Source organism: Tachyglossus aculeatus, chromosome 22 (assembly GCF_015852505.1).
Source record: "Tachyglossus aculeatus isolate mTacAcu1 chromosome 22, mTacAcu1.pri, whole genome shotgun sequence".
Classification (NCBI taxonomy): Eukaryota; Metazoa; Chordata; class Mammalia; order Monotremata; family Tachyglossidae; genus Tachyglossus; species Tachyglossus aculeatus.
This window is the reverse complement of record NC_052087.1, coordinates 32,315,400-32,331,442: the sequence shown is the minus strand read 5'-3', so window position 1 is coordinate 32,331,442 and position 16,043 is coordinate 32,315,400. Positions and strand designations below refer to the sequence as shown.

The window sequence follows — 16,043 nt, the reverse complement described above, 5'->3', positions numbered from 1 at the left end:
AAGAGCCTGGGCTTTGGAGTCAGAGGTCATGGGTTCAAATTCCGGCTCTGCCACCTGTCAGCTGTGTGACCTTGGGCAAGTCACTTCACTTCTCGGGGCCTCAGTTACCTCATCTGTAAAATGGGGATTAAGACTGTGAGCCCCACGTGGGACAACCTGATCACCTTGTATCCCCCAAGCGCTTAGAACAGTGCTTTGCACATAGTAAGCACTTAATAAATGCCATTATTATTATTATTATTATTATTATTATTATCCAGTGATACCAGAACTCCCGTCCATCCTTGCTCCAGCAGGGGCAGGACTTGAGCAGTGGCAGAATGTGACCTCAACTTTTAGACTGTCAAAGAGATCACTACTGTAAACCACAACAGGGACTTCTAGAACTGTTTTTCTGAGCTGTGAGGAGCCTGAAATCCTCCTTCTCCTTTCATGTTTGTCGTTGACTTTGTCTTTCATATTCATTCATTCATTCATTCATTCATTCAATCGTATTTATTGAGTGCTTACTGTGTGCAGAGCACTGTACTAAGCACTTGGGAAGTACACGTTGGCAACATAGAGAGACGGTCCCTACCCAACAGCGGGCTCACAGTCTAGAAGGGGGAGACAGACGACAAAACAAAACATATTAACAAAATGAAATAAATAGAATAGATATGTACAAATAAAATAAATAGAGTAATAAATACATACAAACATATATACATAGATACAGGTGCTGTGGGGAGGGGAAGGAGGTAAGGCAGGGGGGATGGAGAGGGAGAGGAGGGGGAGAGGAAGGAGGGGGCTCAGTCTGGGAAGGCCTCCTGGAGGAGGTGAGCTCTCAGTAGGGCCTTGAAGGGAGGAAGAGAGCTTGGCAGATGTGAGGAGGGAGGGCATTCCAGGCCAGGGGGATGACGTGGGCCGGGGATCGACGACAGGACAGGCGAGAACGAGGCACGTATTCCTGTTTGCCTTTTCTTTCAGGTCTATTGCCAAAGCGCCCCTCCCCACATTATTCTTAGTCTGTGAGCTCCTCAGGAGTCAGAAACCGTGTCTCTACCTAATCCATAGATTTCTTTTCCCAGAACTTATAGAGTGCTTTGCAGGTAATTACTATTACTACCACTGCTACTAACAGGAGCCAGTGAGGACTTCAGCTGACCTAGACAATATCAGAGTAATGTGATGAAATGATATCTGGATGTCATGGAAACACTGCAAAGTGCATCTTCATCCATGAATCAGGAGAAATGATGGCAAATTTTTGACATTATAATGCAATTTACCAAGAACAGGCACCGAAGAAATCTGACTCTGGTCAGATTTTCAAAATGGAATCCTGAAACAATTAGACATTAAATCATATCATTGTCAGGTAAAATTTCCCCTTACCTCCATGGTATCACAGAAAGAAAGCTAAAAATATAGTGCTTCGCCTCTAATACTGAGGCTCCATTATCCCATTTTTTATGGTATTTGTTTCGTGTTTACTATGTACTGGAGTCGATAATAATAATAATAATATTAATGTTGGTATTTGTTAAGTGCTTACTATGTGCAAAGCACTGTTCTAAGCACTGGGGGGAATACAAGGAGATGAGGTTGTCCCATGTGGGGCTCAAAGTCTTAATCCCCATTTTACAGATGAGGGAACTGAGGCCCAGAGAAGTGAAGTGACTTGCCCAAGGTCACACAGCAGACATGTGGGGGAGGCGGCATTCGAACCCATGACTTGTGACTCCCAAGCCCGCGCTCTTTCCACTGAGCCATGCTGCTTCTCTTAAGATGGAGTAGGAGAAGCAGCGTGGCTTAGCGGAAAGAGTGGGGGCTTGGGAGTCAGAAAACATGGGTTCGTTCTAATCCCATCTCCACCACTTGTCTGCTGTGTGACCTTGGGCAAGTCACTACACTTCTCTGTGCCTCAGTTCCCTCATCTGTAAAATGGGGATTAAAAGTGTGAGCCCCATGTGGGACAACCTGATTACCCTGTATCTACCCCAACCCTTAATACAGTGCTTGGCGCATAGTAAGTGCTTAACAAAAACCAACATTATTCTTCCCCCACTAGACTGTGAGCCCGTTGTGGGGTAGGGACCATCTCTATATGTTGCCAACTTGTAGTTCCCAAGCGCTTAGTACAGTGCTCTACACACAGTAAGCGCTCAATAAATATGATTGAATGAATGATACAAGCTAACCAGGTTGGACGCAGTCCATGTCCCACATAAGGCTCACAGTCTTAATCCTCATTTTACAGATGGGGGAACTGAGGCACAGAGAACCTAAGTGACTCGCCCAAGATCACACAATAGACATGTAATGGAGCTGGGATTAAAACTCAGGTCCTCTGACTCTTGGTCCAGGCTCTTTCAATTAAGCCACACTGCTTTTTGAAAGCTCAGTATTTCCTTGAGCTGGAATACTGATTGATACTCAGGGCTATTGATCTGTTGCTTGTGCGATGTCAATTCAGGACAGTGATTAACAGAATTTGTATCTTTCTGGATTCAAGATCAACTAAAGCGGCTGCCAGCCGGTTAGAAGCAAGAAAGAACTTCCTTTCAGGGAAGACTGATAATTTCTCAGGAACCTGTTCAGTATTTTGCTTATTTCAGTCTTTCGGTCTCTCCTCATTGTCCTCCTGAAATAAAAAAACTCAACCAGGGTAAGACTATCTTCACTCAGAAGCCAGGGTAAGGGTTGGGCATGCCAGGCCACGTAGGTAGTCCCATGGTTGAGGCTTCCAGGGACTGTGACATGCCATGAGACTGTAAGCTCAATAAGGGTAGGGAACATATTTACCAACTCTGTACTCTCATTCATTCAATTGTATTTATTGAGCGCTTACTGTGTGCAGAGCACTGCTTAGAACGATGTTCTGCATACAGCAAGTGCTCAATAAATACAATGAATTATTGATTGATGAGGCCTTTAGGAGGTGGGGTTAGGAGCTGGCCAGAGGTGTTGCTAGTCCTCTGCCCCCACCACCCCCTAAAAATGTTCAATATATCAGATTATTCCCCAAACCACTGGCAAAATACACCAAATTCTCCGGGGGAAGTTCCACCCTGAAATTTATTCTTTCACTATATCTCAATCTGGGCTACTGCAGTCTCCCATAATAAGTGTTTTTATTGTGCATTTTGGGTGAAGCACTGTTGGGAATTTAGGGAACATTCCCTTGACAACACATATGTATCTGGATTCAGCGCAATGCCATGTTGGAGTAAACAGTTCTTTGTCTGCATATTGAAATATGGATTTTTCCTTAATAAGGTTCATTAAGAATGGAAACCCTGGGTCAATATCAATCAATCAATCGTATTTATTGAGTGCTAACTGCATGCAGAGCACTCTCTTAAGCACTTAGGAGTTTTTCTTAAATTAGAGGAGCAGCATAGCTCAGTGGAAAGAACCCGGGCTTGGGAGTCAGAAGTCATGGGTTCTAATCCTGGCTCCACCACTTGCCAGCTGTGCGACTTTGGGCAAGTCACTTCACTTCTCTGTGCCTCAGTTACCTCATCTGTAAAATGGGAATTAAGACTGTGAGCCCCACATGGGACAACCTGATTACCTTGTATCCCCCCACCCCCAGCGCTTGGAACAGTGCTTGGCACAGAGAAAGCACTTAACAAATACCAGCATTATTATTATTTACAACAGATTTGGTAGATTTGTTTCCTGTCCACAAGGAGCTTTCAGTCTTGAGGTGGAGACAGATATTAAAATAAATTTTGAATGTGGACGTAAGTGCAGTGGGGCTGCACTTCTAGACTGTGAGCCCACTGTTGGGTAGGGACCATCTCTATATGTAGCCAACTTGTACTTCCCAAGCACTTAGTACAGTGTTCTGCACACAGTAAGTGCTCAATAAATGCGATCGAATGAATGAATGAGGGTGGGGTGAATAGAGAGTAGAGATCCAAGTGCTAGAATAAAAACTAGATACTGATGGCTTTTTCTGACTCAAGCTAGCATTCTTGCATCCCTCTGCCCCCAGATTTCTTCTCCTAGGTGTCTAGGAGAGAGCTCCCAGCTCTCCTACCTGTCCAAACTGTTTCTATGTGGATCAGCCTTCCGGCTCCTGCTTCTTTTCCATCCTTTAAATCACAGCTTGAAGATTCTCTCTTTCAGGAAGCTTTCTCATACTATCCCTGCCCCCTTTTCAACTATTAATCAGGAATATTTCTCGAGCACTTACTGTATGCAGAGCGCTGTAGTAAGCATTTGGGAGAGTACAATACAAATAGACCCGAGAGACACAATCCTTGTCCTCAACTTGTTCCTACAATTGTTGACCCACCCCTCCTCTGAACTCACTTATATAATATACTTGATACATACACACACACACCCTTCTCCTCCCCCAGCATGTACCATCTAGAGACTTAAAATTTTGGGTTGTGCTACCCAAAGGTTGTGTCTCATTAAAATGCTCTGAGTGCCATTACATTCCACATCGTAGAGAAAGAATGCCTAGAAACTTGGACAGAATGCCGAATGAAGCACCTCAACCAAAAAGAAAGGATGTAAGGACAAGGAGGAGAGTTTTCTGAGAAATAAATTGCAAGATGGCCGACAAGTTGGGGTGAAGACGTGGCCAAAGAAAATCATTGCCAAAAGGGGTCAGATAGAGGGAAGGATAAGGGAGGAGAGGGAGAGAAAAGGAGGTAGATGAAAAAGGATATTGGGAAAGGAAGAGGAAGGGAAAGAGTAAAAAGAAAAAAACAGAGTGAGAGGGGAGGGAGAGAATGAAAAAGGAGAGTGGGGGTGCATTGGGCAGGGGGATGGCCTAGATGACCTGTAAATACCCTTTCCCATCTTTTGATTTTACGAATTTGTGTTCTCTGTCGGTCTTCCATGGTTGCATAATGGTATCTGGGTGGCGATGAAGCCTGTAACTCATTCAGTGGGCAGGGAGGACAAACCCATTGTTCTGTCTTTGACATTAGAATTAGGTCGAAAGCAAATGACCCAAGTAACCTAAGGCCCAGGACTCATGGTAACCTCAGTCAGAGCCAAATGAAGGAATAAGTTAACCTTAACATGAAATCATGCCTACGCTTTTCAGTTCCATGGATGGACAATGGACAAGTAATGGTTTGTCTTCATCAGTCTCTCTCACTTATAAGATGTATTGTATTAAATAAGCATTTAATGAGTCCAGAGCACTGAACTAAGTGGGGGAGAACAATACAATTGGAATCAATCAATCAATCAATCATATTTATTGAGCGCTTACTGTGTGCAGAGCACTGTACTAAGCTCTTGGGAAGTACAAGTTGGCAACATATAGAGACAGTCCCTACCCAACAGTGGGCTCACAGTCTAAAAGGGGGAGACAGAGAACAAAACCAAACATACTAACAAAATAAAATAAATAGAATAGATAGGTGCAGGTAAAATAAATAAATAAATAAATAAATAAATAAATAAACAGAGTAATAAATAAGTACAAACATATATACATAGAATATGTATTGGAATAGGAAGGCACAATCCCTGCCCACAATGGGCTTACAATCTAGATTAATTTATTTTGAACACAGCATCATTTTTAAAAGAGGTATAGTTGGAAAAATTGTTTGTATTATTGGTACATTCTTTTCCAGCTCTTTATTTGTTACTACTGGAAAAGATGGTGGTAGAGAAAATCATGTTTCAAGGTTGAAATATGTCCATTAGCCAAAAGAAAAACATGAAACTCTTTTCTGAAACTGTTTCTGGCATTTTACACCAGTTAATTTGATTGGTTAATGAGGAAGAAATGGCTTTCCCTTTTTGACTGCCTGAAACAAGACTGCCTCTGCCTCTTTTTTTTCCTGATCAGCAACTCTTCTTAGGCATTTTGATCAGCTTCCATTCTCAGTGAAGTTGGGGATCATTTAGGGCCAACTGTAGAATAGTTGGTTATTTAGGGCCAGTAGCAATTTTAGCAGACAATGTTATTCTTTAAGGCAACCCTACTGCGCTTTTCTCTGTCACGGTTTTAGCAATATGAGCCACAGAACACACTGCGTGTATTGCCTGGGAGTCAGAAGGACCTGGGTTCTAATCCTGACTCCACCATATGTCTGCTGTGTGACCTTGGGTAAGTCACTTCACTTTTCTGGGGCTTAGTTATCTCATCTGTAAAGTGGGGTTAAGAGTGTGAGCCCCATGTGGGACAAGGACTGTGTTCAATCTGATTAACTTGTATTTATCCCAGTACTCAGAACAGTGCTTGGCACATAGTAAATGCTTAACAAGTACCATAATTATTATTATTATTATTTTGGATACAAGCATCCTTGATCAATTTCTTCCCAGGAGAGCTCTGCAGAGGTGAGCCAGATACTTTGTTGACATTGATCTGTATAGAGTGGCCTCCCAACTCACTTTCTCAAGTCTCCTAGCCTGGAAAAGGCTGTAATCTCTGGCTAGTATGGCAAATAGGGTGGCCAGTCATCTGGTTTTATACCAGGCAGTCTCTTTGCCTGGCTTCTCTTGTTTGGTACGGCCAGGAAACCAGAGCCCTAAACGTTTCATTTTTTTAATTTTAATCAATCAATCAATCAATCGTATTTATTGAGCGCCTCCATCTTGGCTCCAATTGCTAGTTCGGCAACTCAGAGGCCGAATCTGGAACCTGGGAAAGGAATGAAGTGGCTTGGGAACAAGTGGAGTTAGAGGAGAAGCAGCAAGGCCTAATGGATTAAGCCCGAGCCTCAGAGTCGGAAGGACCTGGGTTCTAATCCTGGCCCTGCCACTTGTCTGCTGTGTGACCTAGGGCAATCACTTAACTTCTCTGTGCTTCAGTTACCTCATCTGTAAAACGGGGTTTAATATTGTGAGCCCCATGTGGGACACGGACTCAAAGCAGCGTGGCTTGGGAGTCAGAGGTCATGGGTTCTAAGCCCCACTCCGCCACTTATCAGCTGTGTGACTTTGGGCAAGTCACTTCACTTCTCTGTGCCTCAGTTACCTCATCTGGAAAATGGGGAATAAGACTGTGAGCCCCAGGTGGGACAACCGGATTACCTTGTATCTACCCCAGAGCTTAGAACAGTGCTTGGCACATAGTAAGTGCTTAACAAATACCAAAAACAAACAACAACAACAAAAAACAAAACAAAAAAATCTCAGTTTATCTTGTATTTATCTCAGCATTTTGTACAGTGCCTGGCATACAGTAAGCACTTAACAAATTCCATAAAAAAGGAGGCATGAGGGATTCGAGAAGCAGCCTGGCTCAATGGAAAGAGCCCGGGCTTTGGAGTCAGAGGTCAGGGGTTCAAATCCTGCCTCTGCCATTTGTCAGCTGTGTGACTTTGGGCTAGTCACTTAACTTCTCTGTGCCTCAGTTCCCTCATCTGTAGAATGGGGATTAAGACTGTGAGCCCCACGTGGGACAACTTGATCACCTTTTATCCCCCCAGCGCTTAGAACAGTGCTTTGCACATAGTAAGTGCTTAACAAATATTATTATTCAAGGTTCCCTTGGCGAAATGCTTTGGGTGCAGATCGACTTGGGTATGCAAAATGACATGTTTGATATCACATTACCCTGTGTGCCTGGCATGACACATGTGATGTCACATATCAATCAATCAATCAATCGTATTTATTGAGCGCTTACTGTGTGCAGAGCACTGTACTAAGCGCTTGGGAAGTACAAGTTGGCAACATATGACTCCTTCTGCGTTTTGTGAGGGCCACCTGGGGCCCACCTCGTGATAGCTGTGGCACAGGTACACATAACTTGTACTTCCCAAGCGCTTAGTCCAGTGCTCTCCACACAGTAAGCGCTCAATAAATACGATTGAATGAATGAATGAATACATAAAGGAGGGAATTCCATGCTCATTTAATGAATCTAAAAGCTGCAGTTGTTAACACTCTTGTAGATTGTTGTGGTTCCTTTCAACAACATAGAGCCTGTCTCTACCTCCCCACCCCACTGGCCTATTGAAAGGTCTTTTCACCTATTGTTTTTCTTAAATGACAAGCCTGGAAGTCAGGAAGCCTGGGTTCTAATAATGGTAATACCAATTCCTGTTGTGTAACCTTAGACAAGTCAATTAACTTCCCCGTGCATCAGTTTCCTGGTCTGTAAAGTGCGGATTAAATAGCTGCTCTCCTTCACCTGGAGACTGTGAGCCCCACATGGGACAGGGACTGAGTTGGAGCTGATTTTTTTGTATCTGCCCCAGGATCTAGTGAATTGCTTGGTACATCATAAGTGCTTAACAAATCCCACAATTATTATAAATTATCATTGCCCCCACCATCTATTGGACCTTATCTACTTTGACAAAAGTAATGGTTAGGTTCTTTAACAGTCAGTTAGTGAACAAGACCTGCAATCCACATAGATAGAAAATTCAGTCTCTGGTCATCACGTAGTGACTCAGAGCAAAGTCTGAATACAAAGATGAGCTTTTTTTCTAGGTTGGAAAGATTATCCTCCAAACAATACTTAGTGCTTACTGAGAGGGTGTGGTGTTTTCCTGAGCCTGGCTTCACACCATAGACAGAAAAGATGGGTTACAGTCAACAATTTGAAGAGCATCGTGGCCTAATTGAAAGAGCATTCATTCAGTCATTCCTTCAGTCCTTCAGTGGCATTTATTGAGCACTTACTGTGTGCAGAGCACTGTACTAAGCACGTGGAAAGGACAGTTCAGAAGTAAAGAGAAGAGCAAGAGTCAGAGGACCTGGGTTCTAATACCAGCTCCAAGTGCTTGTTGTGTGACCTTAGACAAGTCACTTAACTGCTCTGTGCCTCAGTTCCCTCATCTGTTGCATGGGGATTAAGACTTTGAGTCCTACGTGGGATGGGATTGTGTCCAATCTGATTACTGTGTATCTACTCCAGTGCTTAGAACAGTGGCCACTGCTTAGAACAGTGCCCAGTACTTAGAACAGTCCTTTGCACATGGTAAGCACTTAATAAATGCCATCATTATTATTATTACCCCAGTGCCCGGCACATGATGATGATCAAATGTCATCGAGTCATAACTCACAGAGACTTTATAGGCGTCTTTATCTGTAGAGTTTTCTTGTTTAAAAAAAATACCACAGTGGTTCACCATTGTCCTCTGCACAGTAAAAACTTAAATCTCTGCTGTTGTCTTTGGTCGACATCAATCAATCAATCAATCAATCATATTTATTGAGCGCTTACTGTGTGCAGAGCACTGTACTAAGCACTTGGGCAGTACAAGCTGTCATTTGACTCTTTTCCATGCCGCTGCTGCGTAGAACAGGTGAATCAACTTTGTCTGATGCTGTGACTTAGACCTTTCCATTATGGGTAACCCTGCCGAGAGAATATCCCTCAGTGGCATAGCTCTTAGCTTGATTGGCTTCTGCAAACTCTTGCCAAAACAAGGCGTTGCTTCGTAGGAGAGGCCTGGCCCTAGTAAGTGCTTAATACCATTAAACAAAATAAAATAAAAATGCTGTCACTGCAGGTAGGATGTCTGTGACTGTTGGTCTGAGCTAGTAATAATAATAATTGTGGCACTGGTTAAATGCTTCACATGTGCCAAGCAATGTACTAAGTGCTGGGGTATTTACAATACGGTCAGACAAAGTTTCACACATGAGGCTCACCATTTAAGCAGGGTATTGAATCCCCATTTTACAGATGAGGAAAGTGCTCATTTCATGTCTGTTGTCGTATGTTTGTATTTTTCTTCACCTTTCTTTATGTATTTTCTCCAACTTCGACCCCTCTTTATTCTTAGATTGTGAGCTCCTTGGAGGGATCCTTGAGGGGCAAGTTCTTTCCCAGCACTTAATGCAGTGCTGTGCACATAGTAAGCACTTAATAAATGTCATTGCTAGTACAATTAGTCACTTAACTTCTCTGTGCCTCAGTTACCTCATCTGTAAAATGGGGATTAAAACTGTGAGCCCACCCCGGGACAACCTGATCGTCCTGTAGCCTCCCCAGCACTTAGAACAGCAAGTGCTTAACAAATACCATTATTATTATTATTATTATTACAATTACTAATACTGTTACTAACAGAGATCTATACATCTAAATGAAAATGAGAGTTTCCTGAAATCAGACCAAGGTGCGGGCTAAACTAAGACGTTTCTTGAAAATATCCATTGGTCACTATGCAGGGGGGTGGGGGTCAGATAATAATAATAATGATAATAGCATTTTTTAAGCACTTACTATGTGCAAAGCACTGTTCTAAGAGCTGGGGAGGATACAAGGTGATCAGGTTGTCCCACGGGGGGCTTACAGTCTTAATCCCCATTTTGCAGATGAGGGAACTGAGGCACAGAGAAGTGAAGTGACTTACCCAAAGTCACACAGCTGACAGTTGGCAGAGCGGGGATTTGAACCCATGACGTCTGACTCCAAAGCCTGGGCTCTTTCCATTGAGCCACACTGCTTCTCTAAGGAGATGATTGCTCAGCCTATGTCATGAAAGGGTTGTTCTAATGCTGGAACAACAGCGAGCGTGCAAGGGGATTCTGCAGTAATAATAATAATAATAATGATGGCATTTATTAAGTGCTTACTATGTGCAAAGGACTGTTCTAAGTGCTGGGGAGGTTACAAGATGATCAGGTTGTACCACAGGGGGCTCACAGTCTTAATCTCCAATTTACAGATGAGGTAACTGAGGCACAGAGAAGTTAAGTCACTTGTCCAAAGTCACACAGTTGACAATTGGCAGAGCCGGGATTTGAACCCATGATCTCTGACTCCAAAGCCCGGGCTCTTTCCACTGAGCCACGATGCTTCTCACATGCTCTACTCACACGCCAGTCACCTGAGCAGGGAGTAGCTAGTGACTGGGAAGGGCTCTGAGATAGTTCTTCAGAAAGATCCCCTCTAGACTCAAAGCTCACTGTGGACAGGGAATGCATCTACCAATTCTGTTATAGTGTACTCTCCCAGGTGCTTAGTACACACAGTGCTCTGCACACACTGAGTGCTCAATAAATACCATGGATTGATCAATTAATTGATCCTCTAACACCAACTTGCTCATTATTTCTCTGTCTCATCTCTCTTGTCATCAAGCCCTGGCCCACGTCCCTCCCCTTTCAAATCTGACAGATATATGTATATACGTTTGCATATATTTATTACTCTATTTATTTATTTACTTTACTTGTACATATCTATTCTATTTATTTTATTTTGTTAGTATGTTTGGTTTTGTTCTCTGTCACTCCCTTTTAGACTATGAGCCCACTGCTGAGTAGGGACTGTCTCTATATGTTGCCAACTTGTACTTCCCAAGCACTTAGTACAGTGCTCTGCACACAGTAAGCGCTCAATAAATACGATTGATTGATTGATTGATTGATCTCTCCCCTACTTCAAAGCCCCACTAAAATCACATCTCCTCCAGGAAGTCTTCCCTGATTAATCTCTCATCTTCCTACCATACTCTCCTTCCCATCTGTTTCACTTATGTCTTTGGGTCTGCCCCCCTTAACCATTGGTATTCACCCCACCCTACAGCATTTATGGGTGTATGCTTATACTCTGTTGCTTCTCCTAGCTAAAATTTATTTTCACGTCTGTCTCCCTCACTAGACTGGGAGCTCCTTGTGGGCAAGGATCACCGTGAACTAACTCTTATTGTACTCTCCCAAGCACTTAGTACAGTTCTTTGCATGCAGGAAATGATGAATAACTACCACTGATTAACTGATTGATTGACTGATTGATTGATCACGGTTCAGCCAGATTGTAAGAAGTACAACCGTATTGCCTTCTACTTCTAGGCATTCCCACTGCTCCTAGTTGAGCAGGATGGAGAGTCTAGAAGGGATAGGGTCTTTCCATTTTTTAAATGGTATTTGTTAAGCGCTTACTATGTGCCAGGCACTGTTCTAATTGCTGTGGTAGATATAAGATAATCGGGTTGGACACAGTCCCTGTCCCACATAGGACTCATAGTCTTAATCTCCATTTTGCCGATGAGGGAACTGAGGCACAGAGAAGTTTAGTAACTTGCCCAAAGTCACACAGCAGACAAGTGGAGGACCTGGAATTAGAACCCAGGTCCTCTGACTTCCAAGCCCATCTACTGCTTCCTTCGTGTCAGGCACTGTACACAGAGAAGCAGCGTGGCTCAGTGGAAAAGAGCACGGTCTTTGGAGTCAGAGGTCATGGGTTCAAATCCCGGCTCCACCAATAATCAGCTGTGTGACTTTGGGCTTGTCACTTCACTTCTCTGGGCCTCAGTTACCTCATCTGTAAAATGGGGATGAAGACTGTGAGCTCCCTGTGGGAAAACCTGATCACCTTTTAACCTCCCCAGCGCTTAGAACAGTGCTTTGCACATAGTAAATGCTTAATAAATGCCATAGTAATAATAATTATTATTATTACTAAGTGCTGGGTTAGATACAAGCTAGTCAGATTGGACACAGTCCATGTCCTACATGGGACTCACAGTCCTAATCCCCATTTTATACATGAGGTAACTGAGTCACAGAGAAGTTAAGTGACTTGCCCAAGGTCACACAAGAGACAAATGCAGAGCCGAGATTAGAACCCAGGTCCTTTGACTCCTAGGCCAATGCTCTTTCCGCTAGGCCAAGTTTTTTTAAGAACCTACTGTAGAAAAATCCAGGTGAATTTCAATTGAGTTGGGAGAGGGGGAGGGCTGTCTACTTGTTTTGTTGTCTGTCTCCCCCTTCTAGACTGCGAGTTCATTGTTGGGTAGGGATTATCTCTATCTGTTGCCGAATTGCACTTTCCAACCGCTTAGTACAGAAACAGCACAGTAAGCACTCAATAAATACAATTGAATGAATGAATGAATAAAACAAATTCTTTCATTTTGTTATTTTTACCCTGAATATTGCAGCAGCTGGTACACACATTACCCTCACCTTTCTCAGGATTTCTCTGGGTCACCTTTCCAGGAGAAAATAAAGGAGAAAAGACCACGCGGGATACTTGAGCGCATTGCCAATCTCCACTCCAACCCAACTAAATTTCTCTCTGGGCCCACCTGTAATTTGCAGTTTTCTGCCACAGAGGAATCCTGAAACATCAGTATGGGTGTGCATTGGACAGCTCAGACCTTCAGCTCTGCCTCTCCATTATTTTAGGGGGAGAAACTATCTGCCAGCCAATCTACGTCCCGGGTAGTCTAAGCCGCTCATTTTTGATCTCCTTACCGTGGCGTCTTCCCCAGCGTAGTGGCTGATAACACGGGTGCCGCCTGGATGTCTCTCTGCCCAGCTGGTGATGTCGTAGACCTTCCGGTTTATCACTAGCCACCGGTCCGACGACGTGTTGTGTTTCTGGACCTCCTGCCAGCTGAACGTTGAGAGCGGCTTACCGTTTGCTTCTTGCCTCCCATTTGCCGCTTGTAGCGTCTCTGTCCCATTAGCCACGGGCTTGCCATTTTCCAGGGGAGTGCCGTTGAACGGTGGTCTGCCATTTACTTCACGCGGGCTGCCACATTCCTGTTTTCTAGTTCCTTGATATTGACCATTTATTCTCTGTGTCTCTTTTAGCTCCCACTTCCCATTAAGCTCCCATTTCCCATTTAGTTCCCATCTTCCATTTGCCTTGACTACTTCTTCCCCTTTCTTCATTCTCAGCTAAGCACATAAACTGGATTGTCTGGTTCAAGTCTTTGCCTTCACCGCTCTCCTTGGAAAGAAAATAATCTTTGCTCTCTATCTTTAGTTCATTCCAAGGGAAAGTCCTCTATCCTAGTCTGCATTGAGACTCTTTCCCCTTATTTCTCTTCCTGTCCGTCCTGTCCTCCTCTCTCCTTCCTCCTCTCAAGCGATCTAAAGCCCCTTTCCTGACCACTGTACTTTCCCAGTCTAAAGATCACCTGTCTCAAGGTGTTTCTGTCTCTCACTGTGCCTTAGTAACCTCCTCCTCTTTCCTCACCGATTGTCCATCGTAAGGAGCAAACCTAGCAACCAATAGCAGGTCACGGCTGCAGGGCTCCCTGCCCCTGATGGGTGGGGCTGAATTATGGATGTAATTTAGGGATTTGTTTCTGCTAAAGCCCGCAGATTTTTCTGGCCTAGTTCTCAGCAGGCTGGACAATCTGGACTTTCCAAGGTGCATATTCATTCATTCATTCAGTCGTTTTTATCAAGCACTTACTCTGCGCAGAGCACTGTACTGAGCGCTTGGGAGAGTACAATGCAGCAATAAACAGACACACTCCCTGCCCACAATGAGCTTACAGTCTAGAGTGAGAGGAGACGGACATTAATATAAATAAATATGGAAGGAGGACTTTAGTTTTAACTGTAGGATCAATCAATCAATCAATCGTATTTATTGAGCGCTTACTGTGTGCAGAGCACTGTACTAAGCGCTTGGGAAGTACAAGTCGGCAACACATAGAGACAGTCCCTACCCAACAGCGGGCTCACAGTCTAGAAGGGCGAGACAGAGAACAAAACCAAACATACTGACAAAATAAAATAAATAGAATAGATATGTACAAGTAAGATAAATAAATAAATAAATGGAGTAATAACTATGTACAAACATATATACATATATACAGGTGCTGTGGGGAAGGGAAGGAGGTAAGATGGGGGGATGGAGAGGGGGACGAGGGGGAGGATGTAGGGCTCAGGACCCAGGCTTGCAGCTTCTTAGTGTATCAACCCCCTCAGCCAATTTTTGTTGTTCTCCCATTACCCCTTCTTTTATTTCCACCTTGAATAAAAGTGTCTTCTCAGACAAAAATTCTAGAATTCCATCTTATTTGAAAATCAAACCATAATCCCCTTTTCACAACACCGTGAGCTTTCTTGGTTTGTGTGTTTCCACCAGAGTATGATGAGGCCCGTACATTTTTATTTCTGTACTTGACTTTCTGTTCCTCCTAGAAAGTTAATTGCAGGAAGGTGGCTTCTGTATCCTTGAACTTGGGAGAGAGATGGAGTAGAACTTGGGGAAGTTGGGTTTGTTTGGGTTGTCGTTAAATGGCCGGTTATTAAATTATACTCAAAAAGAAGATGAAAGCTATGTTTTAGTGGGGAGGCGATGATATTGTGAAGCAGGCAATCTGCTACATCCAAAATGTGGGGGTGAAGAAAATTTCCTACAGTTCTAAGTACACAGAACCCGAGAGGGTCATTGTCCTATCCCTTGTAGCCCATAGATGCCCTGGGGCTTCAGGAGATCCAATTCTTTGTTTCTCAAATGTTGTGAGCAATGTAGGGTTACCCCACCTTCTCCCTAAATCTTTTGGGCAACCTCAAAGGTAGGACCTTCCCTAGGCCAATGCTAGCCTCCCTGTCCTCTACAATGACTCTGCAACTGGCTGTGTACCCCTTAGGAGCTTAGAACAGTGCTTTGCACATAGTAAGCACTTAAAAAATACCATCATTATTATTATTATTATTATTATTATTATTATTATTAAGCATTTTGATACTCCCCTCAGCCCCACCACACTTACGTAAGTATTCTTCTACTCTACAATTTCCTCTATCCCAAGTTTATTTTCATATCTGCCTCTCCTTGTGGGCCGTATGCTCCTTGTGGGCAGGGATCCTGTAGAACAACTCTGTTGAATTGTAAATTCCCAAGCACTTAGTAGAGTGCTCTGCACATGGTAAGTGCTCAGTAAATACCACTGAGTGATTGATGGATTGATTGGGGCAATGCTCTGAAACCCACCACCAATGACTCCAGGGTCTTCTTTCTGTGGAAAAAAAGAGGAAGAGGAAGGAGAAATATACTGCTAGTCATTTTTCTGTTTAAGACCTTGCTCTGTCCTCCACCTCTGAAGATAGGCCCGCTCATAAAGGTTAGTGAAAGGAGAACACAAGAGTAGGGGAACTGACCGTTTTTGCAGTATTGGGGAACCCTAAGGTGACTTATGCTTGACAGGAGGAAGGCCACGGAAAGAGATCACTTTTTCTTCCTTAAGGAAGAGTCCTCTCCTTTGCCATGTCTAAATGATTCCACCTTTGAATCATATGAACTTGGTTTAGTGAGAAGCAGTGTGGCTTAGTGAAAAGCAGCATGGCTTAGTGGAAAGGGCACGGTCTTGGGAGTCAGAGGTTGTAAATTCTAATCCCAACTCCGT

General features: G+C 43.6%; 1 protein-coding gene across 1 annotated transcript in view; it reads right to left on the bottom strand.

The window, feature by feature from the left end:
* The window catches only part of LOC119943864 (fatty acid desaturase 2-like protein FADS2B), a 31,584-nt gene extending 18,018 nt beyond the window's left edge, over positions 1-13,566 (bottom strand). The window contains exon 1 of the mRNA XM_038765049.1: positions 13,144-13,566. Within this exon, the coding sequence (XP_038620977.1) occupies positions 13,144-13,566 (423 nt within the window). The remainder of the gene's footprint in view (positions 1-13,143) is intronic.
* Positions 13,567-16,043: the final 2,477 nt, after the last annotated feature.